Genomic DNA, 14420 nt, shown 5'->3' on the forward strand with positions numbered 1-14420 from the left:
TCATACAGAAGTGTAGCAAGTTTAGAAATGTATGTTTTACTGTTGAATGCTAGTGGAATACACTACCAGCATCAGCTGAGTCTGTGTGATTCAAAAGGAGAAAGCAACAGCTTGCATTATTTCTAAACCAAAGCAGAGATACGTAAATATTTAATAAAAACCTCACAACTTATGTATTTATGATTTTTTTTTTAAAAAGGAGCTAAGTAGGTTTCTGCCTTATACTTTAAGGACTTATCAATTTGATAGATAGAACTGGCTGGATAGCTGCATGCAAAGAGTTGTGGTCAATGGCTCAATGTCCCCTCAGGTCTTGTTCAACATCTTTGTCGGTGACATGGCCAGGGGGATTGAGTGCGCCCTCAGCAAGTTTGCTGATGACACCAAGCTGTGTGGTTTGGTTGATACGCCGGAGGGAAGGAATGCCATCCAGAGGGACCTCGACACGCTTGTGAGGTGGGCTGATGCCAACCTTATGAAGTTTAACCATGCCAAGTGCAAGGTCCTGCACCTGGGTGGGAGCAATCCCAGGCACAGCTACAGGTTGGGCAGAGAAGAGATTCAGAGCAGCCCTGCGGAGAAGGACTTGGGGGTGTTGATTGATGAGAAAATGAACATGAACCGGCTTCAGTGTGCGCTCGCTGCCCAGAAAGCCAACCGTATCCTGGGCTGCATCAAAAGGAGTGTGACCAGCAGGTCGAAGGAGGTGATCCTGCCCCTCTACTCTGCTCTCGTGAGACCTCACTTGGAGTATTATGTGTAGTTCTGGTGCCCTTCATAGATGAAGTGTGTGTCTGAGGGCTCTGGTTGTCCTGAAGCGAGGAGGGTCGTGGGGCAGCAAGCTCTTCAGATTTCTCCGTTGGAGTTGATGTGACAACGCGCTATCTCCTCCTGCGGGCAGAGACGGGATGGCTACCGTGAAGGTGGGCACAAACACCGTGAGTGCGTCCCAAGTGGTGCCTGCGTACGTGAGCTGGTGATGCTGCATTAAGGGGCCTGCGCTGCTCGCTCCGCTGCTGCCTGCACTCCTGCCCGGAGCCGAAACCACCGCCAGCAGGCCCGTTTACCCCTAGCGCGCTGGCCTCCGCCCCGCCCCGCAGCGGCCGCCGGAAGCGAGAAGCGGCCGGGCGGAAGCGGCGGAGCCGCGGCCGTTGCGGGACGGGGGGGCGATGCTGGGGGGGGCGCTGCTGGCGGGGGCGCGCAGCGTTGCCTGCGCTGTGTCCGGCGGGGTGGACAGCGCCGTGGCCGCGCTGCTGCTGCGCCGCCGAGGTGTGTGAGGGGCGGTGGGGCCGGGCGCTGCGCTCCGGCGGGGCCGCCCGGCACCCGTCGGGGCGAGTCCGGGCGGCGCTCCCCGCCCTCAGCCGCGTCCTCCGCCGGGTGGGACACCCCGCCTCGGAGCGGCTGGAGCGAGCGGGGAAGGAGGGAACAGGGACACTTGAAGCTCTGAAATACCGTCGTGTTCGGCTGTCTTCATGTTAGCTGTTAGCTACAGGACTAAAAATAGCCATGCGGTATCCGAACAGTAAAGTGTAGCAGGGCGTTTGTTTAACACAGCACTACTCGTGCCTTCTGAAGAAAGCAGTTACTCAAGCAAGGCTTAACTCGGGTTTTGGTTCCAGGCAGTTAGAATTACATTTTTAAAGTCATTCTTGCCTTCATTTCATAGGCTACCAGGTGACAGGCGTCTTTATGAAGAACTGGGACCCGCTGGATGAGCAAGGAGCTTGCTCCGTTGACAGGGACTGTGAAGATGCTTACCGCGTTTGTCAGAAGCTGGATATTCCTTTCCACCAGGTTTCCTACGTGAAAGAATACTGGAATGAAGTATTCAGGTAGAAACACGTTTAAAATGGGTGGTCTTTCCGTGTATTGGTGTAGTGCTGTGTTACTGTGGAGAGGCAGGGTGGACAGATAGGGGGCAGTGGCAGTTTATTGCAGTAGTGTGAGTGGCAAGAGAAACTACTGAAGCCTGTTAAATAACATGGGCATTATTTTTGCTCTCATTCACAAAGATCAGAATTTCTCTGTTGGTCTTAATATGTTTGTTATTCTTGAAATTAATAGGAGGCTTCTCTCTAGTTGTTATGAGTGTGTAGCAATTACTTTGTGCCAGCTTATTTCTGCTGCTGCCCACAGCTGGCCCAACTTTACTGCAGCTTCATAAGAAAGTAGTAAATGGGGTGCTGTTGTTTGTAGTTCATGTGGTGCATTTTACGTTAGCAGGTACTGAATCCAGTTTACTACAAAGTGATCATGAAGTAGCCTTGTTTCTTTAAGCTTATAATTGATTTGGAACTGCTCTCTGAAGAGGGTGTTTGGATTTTCTGTGGATTTGTTCCACTTCAAGGGAAGAAAGTTCTACTTAGGAAAAGCCAAGTTTTTCTTGGAGGCAGGAGAAGGGAAGTTTATCCTTCATGCACGCAACATAAGTGCACAAAAGTTGTTCACTGATCTTCATCGTCCCCATTTAAGTAGTGCTGTTGTTACCTTGTCTCAGAAGAAACCTAGTCATGCTACTTCATGTAGAAATGAGACCGAGTTGAGCATTAAACTTTTGCACAGTCAGTGAAGGAAGGAGCCCTGTTCTACGAAAGTTCACGCCATGCTTCCCCTCTGGTGTGAGAGTGTATAAATGCTACCAAAGCTCCTGAGGGGTGTCTGTAAATGACAGTGAATCAAAGATCATAGAAGATCAGCTTTTCTTTTGCTTCTCATCATTTATTAGTACAATGTTCCCAAAGTGTCTGTGGCAGGTTACTTGGTTTGTTTCGGAATCCTGTTTTTGTTACTGTCATCACTGACCTGGGATTTACTCTTCCTCTGGATCTCTCTTTAGAAGGTTATTCATCAGAAACACCTTTTATCAAGAGAGCCATCCCAGGTCTTGTCTTGCCTGTGGTTTGTGCAGATCCTGTTTCAAATCCTTAACATCAGAGGGAGATTCAGCAGGCATCCTTCACTGCCTTTCCTCCAGTTCTGTACTTTGCTTGAAGTTCTGAACTGATGTGAGTCTGTCTTTATGCTGAGTCTTTTCTAAGGCTTCCAGCATACTCTTGCAGTAATTACAAAGAAGAATTGTGTTATCCTAAGAGTACAGTGCTGAGCCAGCAAGGAGGAGGCAGCTCTGGATAGACCCAGGTGATTTAATTCTTAGTACAAATTGTTGAATTCAAAACTCTTGAAAAGGAGCTAGACAAAATTAAAGATATGTTGCTTTATTTTCTATTTATGAATGTAATGAATAACACAGTGAAGAAGAATCAACTGAGTCTGCTTCAGATGTTGAAAAGTAAAACCAAATAATAGGGTTGCTAGTGTACTTTTAAATCCAGCCTGTGCCCACTCAGTTCCTCTTGACTTCAGTTACTGCTGAAGGCAAGCTAAATAATGCAGTGATCAGGCCATTTGGTATCTCAGTGCAGTACTGTAGGCTGGTTTACTTTCACTAGTTATTATATTAATGTTTTCAAGCAAATATTGCTAAGCAGTTTAATTATGTGACAGTGTAAAACTCCAACATGACTTTGAGAAACTGCTTGGATTTCTTGAAGGAAAGAAAAAAGACAGGAAAAAATCCTATATAAAATTAAGTCCCATGACTGCTTATGGTGGCATTATTGCAGATGAAGTTGTTGTCCATACTGAGACACAGTAACCCCTGGTGTGTGCTCTACTGCAGTCACTTAGAAAAATGAAGCAGGGTGGTTTAATTCTGAGGAGGTGAGTAGGATGTGTGCCGAGGGCAGCCATGTCTCCCCCAGGGGAGCATTAATTTAATAAAACATGTTTACAAGACTGTGAGTGATCATTAGACCATGTCCTCGGTGTACTTTGGTGAAAATCTTCCAAGCATTGTGTTCTACAGGTTAACATCCAATGGGTATTTTATTTCTAACATAACATGCTCAGTATGCCTAGGTCTTGAGTTCTCATGTTTAAACAGATCTTTCAGTCTCAGGTAGTAGTATGCTGTGTTAATAATGTCAATATATGTTTGAATCTTTATTTTACAGTGACCTCTTAAAAGAGTATGAATTGGGAAGGACTCCTAATCCTGATATTGTGTGTAACAAGCACATCAAATTCAACTACTTTCTTCATTATGCTATGGATAACCTTGGTAAGGCATTTTCAAGTGTGTCAGTACAGAGTGTGTGCCATGGAAATACTTAAAGGATACAAACTCTTGAAAAGGTGGGGGAAAACCTAAGTTCAAATGCATGCCTAATTCACCTATCTCTGCAGCAGTATTTCAGTATTTGCAAAGTTTTTTATTTTACGTTTGCTTTTAACTATAGTTCAGCTTGGAAAGGACCTTTGAATGTCATCTAGTCCAGCCCCCCTGCTGTGGCCAGGGACACCTTCCATTAGAGCAGGTTGCTCGTAAATTGGAACAGATTTACTTCGGGGACATACATTGACCTGACTATTAAGTTTTACATTCTTAGGTGGTCCTTCAAGTACAAAAGCACAAGTGCTGGCATACTCATGAATAGTTTACATTGTTTGAATAGCAGGAGTATGATTATTGTCAGTATAACACTTCTCTATAGGTTTTGTTCCATCACTTCTTTCTGCTTTTCTTACTGGATATTTATAATCCTGTTTTAAACTGAATTTCAAGTATGTGCATTGATGTTTTGTTTTGTTTTGTTTTTTTTTCCTTATAGGAGCAGATGCAATTGCTACTGGGCATTATGCTAGGACCTCACTAGAGGATGAGGAGGTGTTTCAACAGAAACATATTAAAAGACCACAAAGGCTTTTCAGAAACCGTTTTGAAGTTAGAAATAGTAAGTGGATTCTTCCATTTCTTATTTCCTCCTAGGTATGAAACAGAATTTTAAACTCTTGTTTGGTGTCACCATATCAGGGAAGTTTGTTACCTTACGCACAATGATTACCGTTAAAAACCCAGCCTTTATAGAAGGTTGATAGTGCAAAACAGAAGATTTACATTACTGAAAATTACCCTGACTAGTCAAGTATTACATTTTCTATTTTAAGAGTTCTAATACAGGTGCAGAGGGAAGAATAAGCATTTCAGTAATGAACTTTCTGGAGGAGTTGTAATGTGGATTAAGGAGACAGGGCCATCTTCTGTTCCCTCAAAGAAGTATTTCAAGAAATCTTTATCTAGTATTTTCATGACTTACATAAAATTTTCTTTTTTTAATGTTTCATCTATTTTAGAGAATGTATTCTTTTGCTATTCAGTATAGATAGAACTCATCATGGGGATATGCTTAGCTGGAATTTTAAAATCAAGGCTTTGAAACATTAAAATTAATAACATACTTTTATACAATAATTGGACTATGTTATTTTACTGGAAACAATCAGGTTCTTACTCAGTAATTCAGCTGTTCTGCCTTATTTCTCTGTTCTCCTATAGCAGGTTGGTTTTCCTAGGTAGATCAAGGCTCTGCCTGCACTGCAATTCAAAAATGCGAATGTGGCATGTGCAGACATTTTTAAGGCTACGATTCTCAGGTCAGCAAAGGTGCTAGTAGCAGTAGTGCAGGTTTTTCTTTTTACTTGAATAGTCTGCCTGTGGCTGCACATAATCAGAGGTTGATCTCAGCACCACAGTGCTTTTCCTGTTATCAGTGCAAAAGCCAGCTTGATGGGTGTTGTTTTGGGTATGTCTCTGCATGGCAGTAGCAGAGGTTGGATGTCAATGTAGAGATTTCCCAAATAGCTCTACAGTGGGCCATAATGCGTAAAATAAGTCAGATGAAACTGGTGTATATGATGAGAAGCATGGTATACCCAAAGGGAAGGAAACTTGCAAGCACCCGGTATGCAAAGCTGCCACAGAGATGTTTTTGTGTTGTAGCTTCCCCTTTTTTGATTTAGACTTAAAGGGGTTTGTTTGTTTCTTTGTTTTAATTTTATTTCTGAGAAGTTGAAATGGGCACAGTAGAACAAATGGTCTGTACTTGTGGCAAACTGTGATTCACTGAGTTGTAGGATTTTGTGATGTTCTAAACAGTCTTACTGCCCTTTACTGAGATTTTGTATTATTAGTTGTGACTGAACTATTGGCCTGTAGTTAATTTTTGAGTCAAGAAACATGGAAGTAGAGTTTGTACAACAGCAAAGTTATTAGGTCTTAAAGAGAGTGGACAGAACATGACTGAAAAACCGTATCAATTTTATTTCATTTGGGCAATTGAGAGACTTTGTTTTTAACAAAAAAGTCAAACTTGCCTCCTCTCTGAGCGCTGGGGATAACTGCTTATTGTTCAAATCACTGATCAATAGCACTGTAATTTCAGGGCAAAACTGGGTGTCTTTTTGAAGAACACTATACTCTAAAATACTCAAATCTTCATTCTCTCTTTCACATGAAATGGTTGGTTTTGTTTTTCATATTGTTGATGTCCTTGCCATGACACATGCAGTATTATAATAGATGAGGCAGTGTAAGACTTTGTAGGATTCTGCACTGTACAAAATCAGAATCTTTCTGGATCTTCTTAGTGGTGAGAAAATACCCAAACATTTTTAGTTAGATTTTGGAAAAAAAAAGCAAACCCATAGGCAGGAGAATACTGTCTTTAACATGTATTTGGAAATAATAAAACTAAAATGTTGATTATCAAACAAAATACTAAAGGAAGTTGAACTATTAAAGGGAATCCCATTTAATATTAAGATGCTCTGTGTTCTGTACTTTGCAGCTGTGAAACTCCTTCAAGGGGCCGACCTCTTTAAGGACCAGACCTTCTTTCTAAGTCAGATCTCACAAGACGCTTTGAAGAAAACCATTTTCCCTTTAGGGGATTTAACAAAAACTTTTGTTAAGAAGATAGCAGCGGAACATGGCCTTCATCATGTGCTAAAGAAAAAAGAGGCATGGTAACACTTAAACTCTTTTGATTTGTATTTCTCTCTAAAATAGACTTTCCTGAACTATTTGAACTGTGACAGCTTGTCTGTTTCTGAGCACCGTAACAGAACAGGTTGGGAAGCAGTTTTATAGCTGTCTACTTGCTTAAAAGAACCTTGATGAGCCTGTGGTTAGTTGTGTGTTTTAGCTTGCAGATTATTTGTCTGCCATTGTATCTCAGAAAAACTAAGATGAAGGTGAATGTGTTAGGATGCTGTGAGCCTTAAGGAAATTATTGTCTATCACAGCAGGTGAGAAGCCTTTGGTCTTTATTTTCCGTAGCTTTTAAAGGCTTTCTCACTATAATTGTTTTTCAGTATGTCTTTGTGAAATTGGATGATGCTGTTTTCCACAGTTACTCTTTAAAAAATAAGCAAACAAAAAATTCTGTTCTCCAAGAACTAACACTTGATGAGTTGATCCCCCAAAAATATAATGCAGGCAGCGATTGTATTGCTGATGCTGTCTTTGTCACTTTTAATACTCATATTCCTCCACTGTAAATGGGTGCCTGAAGAACGTAAGCAGTAACTGAAAAGGAAAGGCTCTTTGGTTTTCAAACATTTTTTCAAGAGATACACCTTTACTGTATAACTTGTGTTATTTTTGTACTTTAATCTGCAAGAGCCTTCTGGTTTTAGTATAGTCTGCACACAGCATAGTTACCAAGGTTAATGTATTTATTTATTGAACATATGTTCTGTTTCCCATTATTTCTCTTTTGCACTTATGGCTATCATTGATACTGTACAGAATTAGTTTACCTCTGTTGGAGCAGATGTTGTGGTTTGGTTTATTTTATGAGATGCCTAGCATAGTTTGAGTACATGGGGAGGGAGTTCTGTTTTGGACAGATCATTAATAGACATTATTTCAAATGTTTTTCTCTGCTATTATGGATTCAATACCATGTTTCCTTTTCAGAGTATGGGAGTATGTTTCATTGGTGAAAGAAACTTTGAAAATTTCCTTCTCGAGGTGAGCAGTGTTAAATCCATGCGAGTCTGCTCTGTTCTGATTTTCAGTAGTAATTTATATCACTGTCTACAGAGGAATCTCAAACAGCTTTTGGCCCCCACTAAGTCACAGTGTCCAGTGTCCTTTTGCATCCCAAGCCTACCCAGAAGGAAATGCCAAGACCCTGTCGGAAGTACCTTTTGCCTCCATCCCTGAACAGTCAGTCACTTTCTGTAGCAAAAGGAGTGTGTGAACTTGCAGTGCTGTGCTTGTGAGGCTCTGATGAGTGGTTGGGATGTGAGAGGAGCAGATGGCTGAATCCTGCTGTTCCCTGCCATGAGTAAGGATGAGGGGTGGGGTGAAGCCCAGAGTTACTGCAGATAGGGACTGCCCTTCCTTCTTTTCTGTCTAAAGCAGAATCAGGGAAGAGGCAGTAAGCTGCTTGGGCAGAGTTTGCTGCTTGAAAAGATAGTTTCCAACTTCAAGAGAATGTAGTAACAGAACCTGAAATACACTGATGGGGGTTTTTTTGGGGCCGTCTTGTGACTTCTCTTTTCCTATTTGGTAGTATTTAGAACCTCAACCAGGTAACTTTGTTTCCATTGAAGATAAGAAGGTGATGGGAAAACACAAAGGTAATTGTCTAACCCACCTTGATAACTGCTTTTAGATAAATGGAACAATGCTGCTTATATTTTGAGGGACAAATTTTGTGAAATTCCAAACCAGTTTTTCCCAGTTTGAGAACTCTAATAATTGTGGAAAACCTACTTCATACAATAGTAGAGCCTTAAACTACAACTGATTTTGACTGTGTTCCATGTTGCAAGAAAGTAATTGGTAATTATTAGGGTGACTCTGTTGATGCTAAGTGGTAGTTAATTTAATACCAAGAGACCATTGATCATGTAATTATTTCAAAATGACTGTGCTTCAGTTCCAGAATCTTTAGTACCTGAACTTTGCAGAACAAATACGCCATGCACCTCAGTGATGCATAGCAGGATATCACCAAACATGGGCAGCTTACGTTTTCCTTTTTTCTGTGTGTCTTTCTTTTGCTCTCCTCAGTTCTGACAGAACTGAGTTCCTCTCCCGAATAGTTTATGGGAGTAGAATGTTCTTCTAGCAGGTAAACGTAAGGGAAACTGGTAAGACTAAGTAGTAATAAACAAACAAATTGTAGCTGAAATATTTGTCTTTTATAAACCCTAAGAATAGCACAATAGAGTTTGAAACAGATGAGTTTGAAACCGTGTGCTTCAGGTACATGTGACAACTTTGAAGTAGATGTTAGTTCAGCTTGTAATTGGCATACTTCTCTAAGACAACTTGTTTGTTATTGTTCGTTTAGTGGTAAAGTTTTGGGGAAAGGGTTTTTTCTGAAGGTAAAAGATGAAAAATTGCTTCCAGCATTACATTTTTATATTTCTTTAGGTTGGTTCCTCTACACCATAGGCCAGAGGGCTAGACTGGCAGGCCTGAGGGATGCTTGGTTCGTTGTAGACAAAGATGTCAGCACTGGAGATGTCTTTGTGGTGAGTTAATTCATACTGGTATTGCAAATTACTAATGCAAGCATTTTGTGACTCCTGCTGTATGGAATGTGATTCTGACCTGGACAGAATTCTTGGCTTTCTTGGGGGAAACAAGAACTAACTAGCATTGCATCAGCAGCTGTGAAACATCTTGTCCAAACTGGCTTTTCTTGAGTAGAAAATTGGTTAGATTTTGGCATAGAACTTTTCCAGACAAAGGGCTGAAAAGATACTGAAAAGAATTGGCCAATCTACTGAGCTCTCATTTTCTACTCTAAAACATTTTATTGTAGTTACTGTGACACAGTGTATACAATGTGTATTATCTTGGTTTGCTATGTATTGCTACTTTCTTTTTCTAGTAAAAGAAATAGTAGCCAGTAATACAATTTAATCATTTTGAAAACTGAGGCAGAATACATATAATACTGCAAATAATTGTGTTAATGACTAATCATATGAAACGACTAAGAGTTCTGCAGCTTGCAAGCATTGTTAATGTTTCTTGATGTTCATGCAGTTATTACTTAATACTGATGTGATAATAATGAGGTGGTCTGCTACTTGTTGAAATGCCTGGGGGGAAAAATCATAATCAAAAGAGAGTTGTGAGGGAACAGGCAGGACCACTAAGAAATCTTATTTATGCCCTGCTGTAAGGTTGTGCTTGTGCAATGCCCTTGTTGGGAAGGTGTTGAGTTGGGAAATTAGAGAAGAAGGGTGTAGCATCTTGTTGAAATGGGATAAGGAGACCAGTACATATTTGAACTCTGTCAGAAATACGATTGAAGGAAAAAGAATACAAGGAGCAACATGACTGAGATGTAGAAAACTGACTGTTCAGGCTTGCTTTAGCCTATTCTTTAAATTAAAGGCTTCCACCTGGAAGCTGATTAAGTGCTAATAAATGCTTGCTTTCCTCCTCGTTTTGCCTTCATTTTGATACGGCTTGATGATTCTTCTGTATTTCAAACACTACAAGTTATGTGCTCTCTGTCAGAAACATCAGCATTAAATAAATATATTTTAAGGCACCATCAAGAGATCACCCTGCTCTGTACAGAGACCTGCTGCGGACAAACCGAGTGCACTGGATAGCAGAGGAACCGCCCGCATTGCTCGTTAGAGAGAAGATGATGGACTGTCATTTCAGGTTTCGGCACCAGATGGCACTAGGTAATCACGCATTCATGGTTTGGGGTTTTTTGTTTTACTTAGTTTGGGAAACTGTGGTCATGTGTTCAGTGTAGTTTTGCAGAAATAGTTGAAATGTTTTGGCTTGCTTTTCTGTTTCTAGGGTGTCCTCGTAAAACAGTTCTGTGTATAATATTTTGAATTACATCTGTTTAACTTTTAATGTGAACATAAGGATTAACTGGCAGGTGTTTGGCCATTTTCTGCTCTAGTGCCGTGTGTGCTGACTCTAAACCAAGATGGGAGTGTGTGGGTGACACTAGTGAAGCCAGCAAGAGCTATCACACCTGGGCAGGTAAGTTATTAGAAGTGATTTTCTTTCCTATTTTGTGTGTTTTGACATATCTGGCTAATAAAACAGTAGATGGAGCAAAATAACATACTTTCATGAGAGCAGTTAGCTCTATTTTGGCTATTCATCAGCTATTTTGAAGGAGGTTGTTTCTAGTATTAAATGCTCTGTTGGTATTCATATAATCTGAGAAACCAGTTTACAAGTTTAGAAATAGATTAAAACATCTCTGGTAACAATTGTATATGCAGAAATGAAATCTGTTGTGTTCAAGAAATACATTTAAAAAGGCATTAGTTCTATAATTGGCTGCTTAATATGGTTTTAGTGTTCAAATTTGATTAGTGAGAATCTGTGTCTAGTGAATTTCATTGTCCCAGAACAGTACTGAGAAGAGGTACTGTGTAGTGATGCTTTCTAACACTGCTAATACCAGGATACTCCCATAATATTGTAAACCAGTGGTTCTCAAGCATTTTCTGCGTGCCCTCTCCTAGTGTATGTTCTACCCTCCCTCTCCCACCCCAAAACTTGGGAGCCTGTAGAGCTCATCAGGAGGGAAATTGAGAACATTTTGTAATGGAGAGAGGGATATATTTGAGAGAGGCGAGCTGTCATCTGAGCTGAGAAGACTCAGCCAGAGTTGATGATAGGGAGAGGAAGCCCTTCTGATGATAGGCAGAAGAAGCCAGGAGCTGCTGAGCCAGTAGCCGGGCTCTTTACTGCAAGGTAATGGGACAAATCCAGGAGGTTTGTGCTCTTCATCTCCTGCAAGAACCTCCTGAGCATATCAGGGAGCCCCAGTCATTTCCTTCCAGTAGTCCTTGGTTCACTTCCTGTTCTGAGAAGTGCCAGTGTAGCCCACGGAAGGTCAGGTGAAGATGCAGATGGGGTTACGTACGTCATCCCCTTAGGGAAAGGAAGCTTTCCAGCACAATCCATTCCACCTCAGTAGTTGAAGAGTTTTGAGATAATCCAGTAGAAGTTCATGATGGAATTTCCACCAACATGTTTGTATTTACAGTTGTGTAAGCCAACAATCCTTACTGCCAACAAATACACTCACTGCGCAGCAGGTCTTGCACAGTCTAAAGTTGTTCACCATGCCATTTGCAGCTGCTTCAAAGGCTCTCCATGTGTTTCTCCTAGTTTGCAGTGTTCTACAAGGGTGATGAGTGCTTGGGCAGTGGGAAGATCCTAAGGATGGGTCCATCGGTGTACACCATGCAGCAGGGCAAAAACCGAGAAGAAGGTCCAAAGAAGGAAGAGATTGATAAGATAGAACCAGCAACGTAACGTGTGGGTTTGTTTACTGAAGGACTTTGGAGAATTTGCTGCCTGGGCATAATAAAACCAATAATAAACACATTTTTTTATTGATCTGTATGTTCTGAAGGTCAGTTGACCATCAGGTCCCAGCTCTTGACTTTTAACACTGAACAGGCTTAAAACTAAAGCCAGTTTGGTACAATTTTACTGGTCTGAATGGTGATATTTATATTAATATGTATCAAGGGATCTCTTAAAGTTGTTCTGTAATGGTAGTTACGCATATAAGAATTTTAATATAAAAATAATTTCTGAAATCATAAATCTGTCTTTTAAAGTGTAAATGAAATACTTTTTTCTTCCTTGAAGATACCTGTCCGTAGGTGAAGTATGTGTTTTGTTTTACAGTAATGTATGTTTGTGCTTTGAACTCTGGAAAAGGAATGAATGACATTTAAGTTGAGCATTTTGAATGAAGTCCAAGCAGCAGAGATTTTTCACTTTATATAGGTTTTTAAGAAATGCCTTAACACATTCTTAGCTGTGTTAAGTGATGGTTTCAGATGTTTACCTGATCCAGAATTACAAATGAAGGGACTTAAAACCAGTCTTGATTGTTGAATTTTTTTCATACAACTGACTGATTGTATGTAACTGATGAGGGCTGTTTGGTTTGTATTCTGGAGAAGAGGACATTGTGGTGCTTCAGAAAGATACAAACTCGTATGCATTTCCTCATTGCGTAGCTAACTTCATGTAGACCCATTAATAATTACATGTGGCCATGTGTCAATATGGCGTGGTATTAGGAAGAAATTAATACCCCTGTCCAAATTATCTTATTATCTGTCTTATTATCCAAATACCTTATTATTAATAAGGTTTGGGTGCAGTAGTGAGGACACCCTAAGCTTATAATGAAACTTTATTACAGTGAGTCAATAGAAACGCATTCCTGTCTTTCAACATGGTAGTAGGAGGTAACTGTCCCCAAAGCACAGTGGTGCAGGAGCAGGACTTTACAGAGGGGTGTGGAATTTTGAGATTTGTAGTCAGTTTGGGTGGTAAAAAAGCTGTACCATGTACCATCTTTCCAGAGATCTGAAGGCTTGAGTTATATGGACGTCCTTTTCCGGTGTCTTAGTATCTTCTAAGAATTCCTTTTATTTCTTCTGGTAAGAAAAGTAAAAGGCAATCTCTTCTTCGAAGCGTGCAAGCAAAAGGCAGAGAAGATACTCTTCAGTGTGTGCCTGCTAGTCTGGCAAACTTAAACACACAGTTCAGGGAGCCCTATGGAAAAAAACTCAAACCCTGGACTGTTAAATCTTTACGTACTTATTTGACGTTGCAGTAGATCTGACTGAGAGGGCAGAAAAGGTATCCTTTCTCACTGGTACCAAAATTAGTTCAATTTAGAAGTCTGTCTATAAATGTCTATCAATACACAGGTTAAGTGTAAAGGCTATTCATGCTTCACGTCGTCTCCTGATTTGTGTCAGGTTAGTTGTGTTATGGGTCCTGGTCATGACTTTTATGTGGTTTTCCAAATGTTTTCAGTATCTTTCCTGAACCTTTTGTCTTTGCAAAATGTAGCATTAATTCCTAAGGAGTTAATGCTCCACATGTCCTTATCTGAGTTTTCTAGTAAATGTCCCGATTAAAATCTTTACAAGTGTTTTGTGTTATACTAGCGTGGTTTTTATTATTACTTATGTTCAGCCTGGAGAAGAGAAGGCTGCATGGAGACCTCATAGCAGCCTTCCAGTATCTGAAGGGGGCCTACAAGGATGCTGAGGAGGGACTCTTCATTAGGGACTGTAGCGATAGGACAAGGGGTAATGGGTTAAAACTTAAACAGGGGAAGTTTAGATTGGATATAAGGAAGAAGTTCTTCACTGTAAGGGTGGTGAGGCACTGGAATGGGTTGCCCAGGGAGGTTGTGAATGCTCCATCCTTGGCGGTGTTCAAGGCCAGGTTGGATGAGGCCTTGGGTGACATGGTTTAGTGTGAGGTGTCTCTGCCAATGGCAGGGGGGTTGGAACTAGATGATCTTAAGGTCCTTTCCAACCCTAACTATTCTATGATCTGTACAACTGGTCTTCACTGTTCTGGTTTGGTTTTAAACCCACTTGCTCTTAGGCATTTTTTGAACCTGCTCCAAAAAAGTTTTCTAGGCAATAGAACTACTTGATAAATTTGAATAGACTTTGCTTTCGGAACAGTAAAAATAATCCCTCAAAATTTTATACCAATCTGCTATTTTTTGTCCCAAGAA

At 40.8% G+C, this 14420-nt stretch overlaps 1 protein-coding gene across 1 annotated transcript; it reads left to right on the forward strand.

The window, feature by feature from the left end:
- Nucleotides 1–1169: 1169 nt before the first annotated feature.
- On the forward strand, nt 1170–12256 carry TRMU (tRNA mitochondrial 2-thiouridylase; the record flags this gene model as incomplete). Its single annotated transcript, XM_080639281.1, has 11 exons — nt 1170–1269; nt 1667–1832; nt 4014–4120; nt 4671–4793; nt 6687–6859; nt 7820–7873; nt 8421–8487; nt 9290–9390; nt 10422–10566; nt 10797–10879; nt 12026–12256. The coding sequence occupies 11 exons, from the start codon at nt 1170–1172 to the stop codon at nt 12170–12172; spliced, it is 1266 nt and encodes a 421-aa protein (XP_080495407.1). The 3' UTR covers nt 12173–12256.
- Between the last annotated feature and the right edge of the window lie 2164 nt (nt 12257–14420).

The sequence above is a fragment of the Psittacula echo genome, assembly GCF_963264785.1.
Source record: "Psittacula echo genome assembly, chromosome: 1".
Lineage (NCBI taxonomy): Eukaryota > Metazoa > Chordata > Aves > Psittaciformes > Psittacidae > Psittacula > Psittacula echo.